The 12,967-nt window shown below is 46.5% G+C and overlaps 1 protein-coding gene across 3 annotated transcripts in view; it reads right to left on the reverse strand.

Moving 5' to 3' along the window:
• The window catches only part of DAXX (death domain associated protein), a 60,941-nt gene that overhangs the window by 26,160 nt on the left and 21,814 nt on the right, over positions 1-12,967 (reverse strand). For all 3 annotated transcript variants that reach the window (XM_077484704.1, XM_077484705.1, XM_077484703.1), the window contains exon 4: positions 237-421. In XM_077484704.1, the coding sequence (XP_077340830.1) occupies positions 237-421 (185 nt within the window). The remainder of the gene's footprint in view (positions 1-236; positions 422-12,967) is intronic.

Raw genomic sequence — 12,967 nt, forward strand, 5'->3', positions numbered from 1 at the left:
AGCTGTTGGGAGGGGTGGGGGCAAGTGAAAGGAGGCTTCTTTCTCTATAGCAGCCAGCCACCGCATAGGCTAGCATCGGTGCAGGTGATAGATTAATTTCATGTGCTGCTGTAGGTGGAGCAGGCCCTGGCCAGCTAGGCCCCATGCTTGCGTGCCACCCTCCCCATGAATGGCTCTGTAGGCTGGCAAAGGTTCTGTTATTTCTAGGCTCCATCTAAAAAGTCCCTCTCATTTACCTTCACATCCTTTGAGGTACTCGGCACTTCATCATCTCTGTTCTTGTTCTTCCAATCCTCCTCATCCCCTTGATCCTGCATTTCTGCAAACTTTTTGATGACATCTTCCAAGCGATTTACAGCCAAGCTGCGGTTTTCACAGAGACGTCGGGCCAGGGATGAGTCGTGTTTAGCAGGGTCCTCACCTGGGCAAATCGAGCAAAATAAATAATTAAAACCTTTAAAATAAGTTATTACAGCTTTTAAAAAAAATAAACAAATAAAAAACAAAGCAAAATGCAGTGGTAATAAAAGCGATTGTGTGACCCAAGATGAAAAGTTGACAAAAAAAAAAAAAAAAAGTACAAATTACACAATTTTAAAGCCCCGTTTACATACATATGTGGCTATTGGTGGGCCCTACACAAGGTAGAGCAGATATCCAGGTTCAGGAGCACTTTAGTTTTTTTTTCCCTTTTTGCTAATATTAGGGCCTTTATATAATAAACAGAATCGAGATATACTTACTTGTGCTCAAAGCAGCTGTCAACTGCTTTACTGACATCTATACAGGGAGATCAGTGCTTGTAACACCCCCACCGCCACACTGATCACCCGACTGCCCAGGTATCGAGTCAAGCATCAGAGCACTTGCATGAGTACAAGCAAAAGCTTAGTATCTGCACCAATACTAGTATCGGGTGCAACCTTATTAGAAATTCTGGATGAACCCTCTGCACAATGCTATATACCCTTTCTAGCACACTTTGAAACAAGGATTTTTGGTTCATACATATTGCAATACATGTTTAACCACTTCCCGCCCGGTCAATAGCAGATCGACGTCTGGGAAGTGGTTCTGTTATCCTGATTGGGCGCTATACAACGTCCTTCAGGATAACATGCTGCCGCCGCGCGCCCATGGGGGTGCGCAAAGCATGGCGATTGGAGGAGTGGTGCATCAGTCTGACACACTGCTACACCAGACTTGGTAAAGAGCCTCCGGCGGAGGCTCTTTACCACGAGATCAGCCGTGTCAAATCACGATCCCGGTGTAAACAGGAAAAGCCATTGATCGGCTTTTCCTCACTCGCGTCTGACAGACGCGAGTAGAGGAGAGCCAATCGGTGGCTCTCCCGATTGGTGTTGGGGGAGGGGGGGGGGTCTGCGCCGATTGTTTATCAGCGCAGCCCCCCCTTGGATGACCACACTGGACCACCAGGCAAGCCCCCAGGACCACCAGGGATGTGGGCAACATGTGGCTGGCCAGGTATGTAACCCATGGCAATCCACAAGTGCCCACTCTGACAATCAGTGCCCACAAATGGGCACTGACTGGCACCATAATGTGCAAAATAAAAGCAGTGACACCCATCAGTGTCCGTGTCAATCAGTGCTGTCTATGAGTGCCCATCAGTGCTACCCATCAGTGCCCATCATTGAAGAAGAAAACACTTATTTCCAAAAGAATTTAACAGAAATAAAGAAACTTTTTTTTCTAAATTTTCGGTCTTTTTTTTTTTTAATCGTGGCGTAAAAAAATAAAAATAAAATTAAAATTGCAGAGGTGATCAAATACCACCAAAAGAAAGCTATTTGTGGGAACAAAATGATAAAAATTTGTTTGAGTACAGTGTTGTATGACCGCGCAATTGTCATTCAAACTGCGACAGCGATGAAAGCTGAAAATTGGCCTGGGCAGGAAGGTGTCTAAATGCCTTGTATTGAAGTGGTTAAACTGACTAGAGCTGCAACTAACGATTACTTTGTCTGTCGATTTTTTTTGATTAGCTAATTAATCCTTTGGATAACCTTGAGAGTATTGCATTGCAGAGTATTGTATTGGCGGGCAGAGTATTGGCGGGCAGAGTATTGTATTGGCGGGCAGAGTATTGGCGGGCAGAGTATTGTATTGGCGGGCAGAGTATTGTATTGGCGGGCAGAGTATTGTATTGGCGGGCAGAGTATTGGCGGGCAGAGTATTGTATTGGCGGGCAGAGTATTGTATTGTATTGGCTGGCAGAGTATTGGCGGGCAGAGTATTGTACTGTATCGGCTGGCAGAGTACTGTACTGTATCGGCTGGCAGAGTACTGTACTGTATCGGCTGGCAGAGTACTGTACTGTATCGGCTGGCAGAGTACTGTACTGTATCGGCTGGCAGAGTACTGTACTGTATCGGCTGGCAGAGTATTGGCGGTTAGAGTATTGTATTGGCTGGCAGAGTATTGGCGGTTAGAGTACTGTATTGTATTGGCTGGCAGAGTATTGGCAGTTAGAGTACTGTATTGTATTGGCTGGCAGAGTATTGGCGGTTAGAGTACTGTATTGTATTGGCTGGCAGAGTATTGGCGGTTAGAGTACTGTATTGTATTGGCTGGCAGAGTATTGGCGGTTAGAGTACTGTATTGTATTGGCTGGCAGAGTATTGGCGGTTAGAGTACTGTATTGTATTGGCTGGCAGAGTATTGGCGGTTAGAGTACTGTATTGTATTGGCTGGCAGAGTATTGGCGGTTAGAGTACTGTATTGTATTGCAGCAGAGTATTGTATTGCAGCAGAGTATTGTATTGCAGCAGAGTATTGTATTGCAGAGGCTGGCAGAGTATTGGCTGGGTATGGAGGGATGGCTGCTTCCATCCGACCTCTCCCCTCCACTGCACAGATCAGTACAGAGAGGGGAGAGAGAAGGTTTGTTTACAAGTGATCTCTCCGTCGGAGCGATCACATTGTAAACGCCTGGGTGTAGAAAGATGGGCGCCGCTTCGGAGCTAGGCCGAAGCCGCGGCCTCTCCTAAGGCCGAGACCGCGGCATGTGCACTCGGATCACGGATCGGTGACGATCCGTTGCACCCCTAGGGACGGCGGCACGGCGGGGGAGAAGAGAGGGGGACGGCGGCACGGAGGGCAGCGCTAGATACTAAGCACTGCCACCACTGTGACGCATCAACGCCCAGAACGCACGGCGACGTATTTTCTTAGTCGACGTAGTCAATTACGTTGACGCGTCGTGGCAGCTCTAAAGCTGACCAAATGTGTCAAGGTAATTCTTCTTATGGCCAGTCCTACACTGCTATGGTGGACTGGACACCATGCCAACATGGGGCAAACAGACACAAAGTAGCTCCCCCCCGTATGCCCCATGTTGGCATGGTGTCCACCGTGCATTGGCAGAGTAGGACTGGCCATAAGACAGATTACTTTGACACAGTTGGCCAACTTAACCACTTCCCTACCCGCCCCCATTGTCATATGACGTCCGCAGATGGGATCTCCCATCCTAGGCGGTTGTCATATGATGTCCCGGCTTCCTGGAGGTATAGGGGGCATGTGCCCGTTGCATCACAGAGAAGCCAATGCGCATGCCAGCCGAGCACTTGCGATCGCTCGTTACAGAGCAGGATCGTGGATCTGGTCCTGTCAGGGGAGAGGAAACTGAGCGTGTGTTCCTGGTATATAGGAACACCGATCGGTCTCCTCCCAAAGTCATCCTCTCCCCCCCCGATCACCCCCTAGTGTTAACTCCTTCTCTGCCAATGTCATTTATGCAGTAATCAGTAAATTTTTATAGCACTCATCGCTATATAAATGTGAATGGTCCCAAAAAAAAAAAAAAAAAGTGTAGAAAATAAATAAAAATAAAGCGTAAAAAAAATAAAAATAAATAATAATAAAAGTGTCTGATATGTCTGCCGCAATGTCACAGCAGTCACAATAAATCGCAGATCTGCGCCATTACTAGTAAAAAAAAAAAATTTGGGTACAGTGTTGCATGACCGCACAATCGTCATTCAAAATGTTACAGCGCTCAAAGCTGAAAATTAACCTGGGCAGAACGGGGGCGAAAAATGCCCGGTATTGAAGTGGTTAAAGATGTATTGCAATATCGGGATAAACAAAGAAATCAGATGGTTGCACTTCCGCAAACGATGCAATTCAATTTTATGAAGAAGATCAAAAAAAAAAGCACAACACGATGGGCATACAGGCCGGGGGAGGAAGAGGTTGATGCATTTCACTTGATAGATGTGCTTTCTCAAAACCACGTCTATCGTGTGAAACGCGTCAACTTGTTCCCCCCCTGCCTGTATGCCCATAATGTTATGCTTATTTTTTTGATCTTCTTAATAAAGTTGAATTGTATTATTTGTGGGAGTGCAGCCATCCGATTTCTTAGTTCATCCTGATTTCTGCAGCAGTGACGGGGCGTGCGTCTACTTGGATTGCAGCCTTGCCGGCTCACCTGGAGCAACCAGACGTGTTTGTATGACTATGTACTGCAATATGTGTGAACCAAAAATCCCTGATTTTCATTGCAAAGCTTGCAAGAAAGGGTATATAGTAGACATGTGCATTCGTTTTCGTCCGAATGCATTTTCGTCCGAATTTCAGCTATTTTCGTTTTGACAAACGATAACGAAAGCACAAAATCCGAAAAAACAAAAATCCGACATAAATAAATGCTTTATTTTCGTTTGTTTTCGTTGTTACAACAGTTCGATATAGAATAGGAGATTGGGTCCTGCCCCAGGGCACATGTATAAATGCAAAAAAAAGTTTTAAAAACTGCCGTTTTTTCGGGAGCAGTGATTTTAATAATGATTAAAGTGAAACAATAAAAGTGTAATATTCCTTTAAATTTCGTAGGGGGGGGTTGTCTATAGTATGCCTGTGAAGGGGCGCGTGTTTCCCGTGCTTAGAATTGTCCCTGCACAAAGTGTCATTTATGCAGGAAAAAAAGTCCTTTAACCACTTGCTTACTGGGCACTTAAACCCCCCTCAGTCCCAGACCAATTTTCAGCTTTCAGCGCTGATGCACTTTGAGTGACAATTGCGCGGGCATACAACACTGTACCCAAATGAAATTTTTATCATTTTTTTCCCACAAATAGAGCTTTCTTTTGGTGGTATTTAGTTACAGCTCGGAGTTTTATTTTTTGCTAAACAAACAAAAAAAGATGCAAAAAAAAAAAAAAAATCATGTTTTAATAGTTTGTTATAAAATTTTGCAAACGGGTCATTTTTCTCCTTCATTGAAGTGCGCTGATTAGGCGGCACTGATAGGCTGCATTGGTGGGCACTGATGGGCTGCATTGGTGGGCACTGATGGGCTGCATTGGTGGGCACTGATGGGCTGCATTGGTGGGCACTGATGGGCTGCACTGGTGGGCACTGATAGGCATAGTTAAGGCGGCACTAATAGGCACAGATAAGGCGGCACCGATGGGCACAGATAAGGCGGCACTGATGGGCAAAGATGGGCACAGATAAGATGGCACGGATGGGTGGCACGGATAAGTGGCACGGATGGGTGGCACGGATGGGCACTGATAGGTACCACAGATAGATGGGACTGATGGGCACTGATAGGTGGCACTGATAGGTGGCTCTGATAGGTGGCACTGCTGGGCACTGATGGGCGGCACTGCTGGGCACTGATGGGCGGCACTGGGGTGCAGCACCTTTGAGGCAGATTGGGTGGCACTGTGGGTGGCACTGTGGGCACTATGGGCACTGACAGGGGGCACTGACGGGGGGCACTTACTTTTTCTTTTATTTTACTTCAGGATGGCACTGCGGGAGGCAGGTGGGCACAGGCAGGTGGCAGGTGGTCCCTTGTATTGATGGCCGTGATCGGGACTGATGTCCCGATCACGGCCGCCGGTGATCGGCTTTTTTTTTCTCTCCTCGCGCTGTCAGCGCGAGGAGGAATAATAGCCGATTACCGGCTCCGTTCTATCACATGATCAGCTGTCATTGGCTGACAGCTGATCACGTGATAAGGGGTCGGGATCGACCCCTTACACGGATCGGTGATCAGGCGAGTCTCACGGACTCGCCGATCACAGAGCGCGCCGCGCGCGCCCCTCAGGGGGCGCGCAGGCCGCTCGTAACCAGGACGACGTCAATAGACGTAGTCCTGAAAATGTAGGTCCGCGCTAATGCCGTCATTTGGCAATAGCGCGGATCTGAAGTGGTTAAAATCACTCGCGGCTATAATGAATTGTCGGCTCCGTAATACAGAGAACACTCATTGAAAGTCATTGATAAAAAAATAAATAAAAAAATAAAAAAAAAAAAGCGTGGGGGTCCCCCAAATTCAATTACCAGGCCCTTCAGGTCTGGTATGGATATTAAGGGGAACCCTGCCTCAAATTTAAGAAAAAAATTTGACGTGGGGTTCCCCCTAAATATCCATAACCAGACCCTTCAGGTCTGGTATGGATATTAAGGGGAACCCCGCGTCAAATTTAAAAAAAAATTGACGTGGGGTTCCCCCTAAAAATCCATACCAGACCCTTTATCCGAGCACGCAACCTGGCAGGCCGCAGGAAAAGAGGGGGGGACGAGAGAGCGGCCCCCCCTCCCTCCTGAACCGTACCAGGCCACATGCCCTCAACATTGGGAGGATGCTTTGCGGGTCTGTGACCCCTCAAAGCACCTTGTCCCCATGTTGATGAAGACAAGGGCCTCATCCCCACAACCCTGGCCGGTGGTTGTGGAGGTCTGCGGGCGGGGGGCTTATCAGAATCTGGAAGCCCCCTTTAACAAGGGGACCCCCAGATCCCGGCCCCCCCCCCCTGTTTGAAATGGTAAGGGGGTACAAAAGTACCCCTACCATTTCTCAAAGAAAGTGTAAAAAATGGTTAAATAAAACAAACACACTTTTGAAAAATTCCTTTATTAAAAAAAAAAAAATAAATAAAGATTCCAGCGGCGGTAATCCACTCTTGCTATCCAGCGACGGACGGTCATCTCTCCAGCGATGTCTCATCTCATCCAGCGCAGCGCAGCATCCTTCTGTCTCCTCCACGGAGACACTACAGGCATTCCGGCGGCTGACGTTTCTTATATACAGAGGGCGGGGGCCACCCGTCACCTGACCCCGCCCCCTCTGACGCAAGGGGAAACCCGGGGTTCCCTGTGACGTAGGGGTGACCCGCACCCCTCTGATGTAACACAGGCAGGTTTCCGTTACATCAGAGGGGGGGCGGGGTCACCCATACGTCACGGGGAACCCCGGGTTTCCCCTTGCGTCAGAGGGGGCGGGGTCAGGTGACGGGTGGCCCCGCCCTCCGTATATAAGAAACGTCAGCCGCCGGAATCCTTGCAGTGTCTCCTCCACGGAGACAGAAGGATGGATCGCTGCGCTGGATGAGACGAGACATCGCTGGAGAGATGACCGTCCGTCGCTGGATAGCAAGAGTGGATTACCGCCGCTGGAATCTTTTTTTTATTTTTAATAAAGGAATTTTTCAAAAGTGTGTTTGTTTTATTTAACCATTTTTTACACTTTCTTTGTGAAATGGTAGGGGTACTTTTGTACCCCCTTACCATTTCAAACAGGGGTGGGGCCGGGATCTGGGGGTCCCCTTGTTAAAGGGGGCTTCCAGATTCTGATAAGCCCCCCGCCCGCAAACCTCCACAACCACCGGCCAGGGTTGTGGGGATGAGGCACTTGTCTTCATCAACATGGGGACAAGGTGCTTTGAGGGGTCACAGACCCCCAAAGCATCCTCCCAATGTTGAGGGCATGTGGCCTGGTACGGTTCAGGAGGGAGGGGGGGCCGCTCTCTCGTCCCCCCCTCTTTTCCTGCGGCCTGCCAGGTTGCGTGCTCGGATAAAGGGTCTGGTATGGATTTTTAGGGGGAACCCCACGTCAATTTTTTTTTAAATTTGACGCGGGGTTCCCCTTAATATCCATACCAGACCTGAAGGGCCTGGTAATTGAATTTGGGGGACCCCCACGCTTTTTTATTTATTTATTTATTTTTTTATCAATGACTTTCAATGAGTGTTCTCTGTATTACGGAGCCGACAATTCATTATAGCCGCGAGTGATTTTAAAGGACTTTTTTTCCTGCATAAATTACACTTTGTGCAGGGACAATTCTAAGCACGGGAAACATGCGCCCCTTCACAGGCATACTATAGACAACCCCCCCCTACGAAATTTAAAGGAATATTACACTTTTATTGTTTCACTTTAATCATTATTAAAATCACTGCTCCCGAAAAAACGGCAGTTTTTAAAACTTTTTTTTTGCATTGATACATGTCCCCTGGGGCAGGACCCGGGTCCCCAAACACTTTTTAGGACAGTAACTTGCAAATTAGCCTTTAAAATTAGCACTTTAGATTTTGAACGTTGGAGTCCCATAGACTTTAATAGGGTTCTAAAGTATGCTATATAGTTAGCTCCGTCAAATCTTTATACATTGACAGACACCATAAGCCTTCCAAGACAGATTTGAACGTAATTCATGTGGATTTTCGGACGAATGAATTTTTTTTTGAACGAAAACGAAATAAATAAAAAACGATTTTCGGGAGTAACTAAATAAATTAAGTTTTCGGATGAAAACGAAATTCCGAAACGAAATATTTTACTCTGCACATGTCTAGTATATAGCAGAGTGCAGAGGGTCCATCCAGAAGTAGTATAATCACAGGTTCACCTGCTAGAATTACTTTGCAGAAAGAAGTCCTTGGATTGAATTGTTGTCCTCGTGGTGCAATGTTCAGAGACAGTTGTACTTTGAGAGCCGAGGTTTAAGGTCACACTGATAAGGTGTTCCAATAGAACAGAAAGTCATATTTTGTATCTGATGATGTGCCCTTTGTGCACATTGCTTATGCTTAACCACTTGCTGACCAGGCTTTTTCTGGCACATTTTGTTTATAAGTTTAAACCCTCGTTCACACTGAACCTGGCTTTTAAATTGTGCGACTTCATGTCAAAACTGCATTTCGATGCGACTTCGTGTTCCGATTTGAGCCCCCTTGTTCACATCGGGGAGATCTGACATGTCAAATCGCAATCTGTTGCCGGCAACGGTGCCGTCCGAATCAGTGCGACCCCACACCGGTTTCCAAAAGTAGTTCTTGTACTACTTTTGGCAACTTTGGGGGAAATTTCAATAGACACCTGTGCATGAACTGGCACAGATGTCTTTTAACCACTTGCCGACCGCCGCACGACGATGTACGTCGACAGAATGGCACGGGCAGGCATAAGGGCTTACATGTACGTCCTTGCCTGCCCGCGGGTCGGTATTCGTTCGGGAGCGATCCCGGACGAGGGGACGGCCATTCATTCATGGCCACCCCCTCGCGATCGCTCCCGACGAATGAAAATGTCCGGTGACATCACTTCCTCTCCTGTAATGTAAACACAGGAGAGGAAGTGATGTATTCTCTCCTCCGTGTCGGTATTTTTCGTTCCGGCACCGAGGAGAGAGCATCGGTGAGTTGCACAAGCACTACACTACACAGTAGAACATGCCAGGCACACTCACACCCCCCCTTTACCCCCGATCACCCCCCAATTACCCCTGCCCCCCCCAGTCACAGTGACACCAATTGCTTTTATTTTTTTTTTTTTTTGCATTGGTGTCATTTGTGACTGTAATAACTGTTAGGGCAGTTAGGGTTAGCCCCCTTTAGTTCTAATGTGCCCCCCTAACCCCCCCAATAAAGGTTTAACCCCGTGATCACCCCCCGTCGCCAGTGTCACTAAGGCTGGGTTCACATTGCAGCGGTTTATGAGAACGGATGTGATTCGCACCGCACTGCAGTGCAAATCACATCCGATCTCTGTGCGATTCGAGTTCAGCCATACAGATAGTATGGCTGAATTCGTGTCGCACTCGCCGCAAACTCGCACGGGACCCTTTTTTGGTCCGCAGCAGAATCGGATCGCATGGGTGTTCACACCATGCGATCCGAGTTTGCAGATCGCACTGCGATATGCGAACTGATCTGGGGGTGTCATTAACATTTCACTGACACTCCCAGCAGTTCGCATAGGGCAGTGTGAACTGCCGCCGGGAGGCATGTGATGCGGGAACCCGCCGCGCATTCGTGGCGTTCCCACATCGCTCCAGTGTGAACCCAGCCTAATAAGCGATCATTTTTCTGATCGCTGTATTAGTGTCACAGGTGACGCTAGTTAGGCAGGTAGGTATTTAGGTTCGCCGCAGCTTTTTATAGCGCCAGGGACCCCCATATACTACCGCATAAAGCCCCCTGATTGCCCCCTAGTTAACCCTTTCACCAGTGATCACCATATAACTGTTACAGGTGACGCTGGTTGGTTAGTTATTTTTTTTATAGTTTCAGGGCACCCGCCATTTATTACCTAGTCTCACTAGTGTACCCCTAAATTTAGGGGTGTCTACTTTCCAAAATGGGGTCATTTGGGGGGGGGGGTTTGTGCCATCTTGGCATTTTATGGCCTTCAAAACTGTAACGCCCTTAGAAAGCCTGAAGGCGGTGCTTGGTTTTCGGGGCCCCGTACGCGGCTAGGCTCCCAAAAAGTCCCACATATGTGGTATCCCCGTACTCAGGAGAAGCAGCATAATTTATTTTGGGGTGTCATTTCACATATGCCCATGGCATGTGTGAGCAATATATCATTTAGTGACAACTTTGTGAAAAAAAAAAAAAAGTTTGTAATTTTCCCGCAACTTGTGGCAAAATATAAAATATTCCATGGACTCAACATGCCTCTCAGCAAATAGCTTGGGGTGTCTACTTTCTAAAATGGGGTCATTTGTGGGGGTTTTGTGCCATCTTGGCATTTTATGGCCTTCAAAACTGTAATAGGTAGTGAGGAGTGAAGTCAAATATTTACGCCCTTAGAAAACCTGAAGGCGGTTCTTGGTTTTCGGGGCCCCGTACGTGGCTAGGCTCCCAAAAAGTCCCACATATGTGGTATCCCCGTACTCAGGAGAAGCAGCAGAATTTATTTTGGGGTGTCATTTCACATATGCCCATAGCATGTGTGAGCAATATATCATTTAGTGACAACTTTGTGTAAAAAAAAAAAAAAAAAAAATTATTTTTTGTCATTATTCAATCGCTTGAGGCAAAAAAATAAAATATTCAATGGGCTCAACATGCCACTTATCAATTTCCTTAGGGTGTCTACTTTCCAAAATGGGGTCATTTGGGGGGGTTTTGTACTGCCCTGCCATTTTAGCACCTCAAGAAATGAGATAGGCAGTCGTAAACTAAAAGCTGCGTAAATTCCAGAAAACGTACCTTAGTTTGTAGATGTGACAACTTTTGCGCAAACCAATAAATATACAATTATTGACTTTTTTTTTTACCAAAGACATGTGGCTGAATACATTTTGGCCTAAATGTATGACTAAAATTGAGTTTATTGGATTTTTCTAATAACAAAAAGTAGAAAATATCATTTTTTTTCAAAATTTGCGGTCTTTTTACGTTTATATCGCAAAAAATAAAAATCGCAGAGGCAATCAAATACCATCAAAAGAAAGCTCTATTTGTGGGAAGAAAAGGACGCAAATTTTGTTTGGGTACAACATTGCATGACCGCGCAATTACCAGTTAAAGCAGCGCAGTGCCAAATTGTAAAAAGACCTCTGGTCATTTACCAGCAAAATGGTCCGGTCTGAAGGTGGTTAAATCTTCCCCCGAAGTCGCAAATGAAATGCGGGTTTGAAATCATGCGAGCTCAGGTAAAACGTGCACGATATCAAACCCGTCTTCCAAGGTAGACGTAGACTCAAAAACATCTATGTGGTTTCATGCAAAAATGTCTATTGAAGTTGCACCCGAAGTGCGGCGCCACAAAGTCGGCATCGCACCGATTGTAACAGTGCCACTGCAGGCAATAGGTTGCGACTTGTCGTGCGATTTGACCTGTCAAAAATTGCTTCAATGTGAACGACTAAATCAGTATTTCTTGCTAGAAAATGACTTCTAATCCTCAAACATTATACATTAAAAAAAAAAAAAAAAATTAAGCAAAGACCCTAGGGAATAAAATGGCGATTGTTAAATTTTTTGTTACATGGTATTTGTGCGGCGGTTTTTCAAAATGCAATTTTTTGGAAAGAATACACTTTAGTGAGAAAAAACAAACAAACCCTGGACCCTGGATTATAAAGATATACTATTCCCAATACTGGATGTACCTGCCCCTTCAAGGCGTAGGCCTGTACCACATACGTCTGATCCACCTGGAAATTGTGGTCGACAAGATCGCCATACTTCTTTTTCGGACCAACTACCGAAACGAACAGAGATCTGACTTCCGAAAGTGAGCCGTGACAGACAAATATATCCTTATAGCCCTGACCATGTCCAGGGAATAAAGGGCCACCTCTTAGGATGTGTCGGTTTAGGACACAGAGATGGTAACACAATGTCTTCATTGATGTGGAACGCCGAAACCACCTTCAGCAGGAAAAAAAAAAAAAAAAAAAAAAAAAAGGTTGCGAAGGCAACACCACCTTATCCTTATGGATAACCAGACAGGGTGACTTGCAAGACAAGGCCGCCAGTTCCAAACCCCTCCTGGCCAATGTAATGGCCACTAGAAAGGCCACTTTCTGGGAAAGAGTCAACGAGGGATTTTCTCTGACGTTCTTAAATGGCGGTTTCTGAAGCGCTGATAACACCAGGTTCAGATCCCATGGGGGTAACGGTGGACGCACCGGAGGGACTACATGTCCGACCCCCTGAACCAAAGTGCTCTCTAGAAAGTGAGAAGCCAGGGGTCGCTGAAAAAAAGACAGCCAAGGCTGATATCGGTCCTTTAATGGTGCTTATGGAGCCAACTTCTGCTCTATTCCTCGCTGTAGAAACAGCAGGATCCTGGAAACTGAATAGGTGCGTGGATGCCATCCATTCTCCTCACATAGATGTATGCCTTCCAGGTACGACAGTATATCTTCGGAGAAGATTTCTGTGCTCTCAACATAGTTGAGATCACAGA

This window comes from Lithobates pipiens, unplaced genomic scaffold (assembly GCF_037356315.1).
Source record: "Lithobates pipiens isolate NorthernLeopardFrog02 unplaced genomic scaffold, aLitPip1_a1.2 Scaffold_1, whole genome shotgun sequence".
Lineage (NCBI taxonomy): Eukaryota > Metazoa > Chordata > Amphibia > Anura > Ranidae > Lithobates > Lithobates pipiens.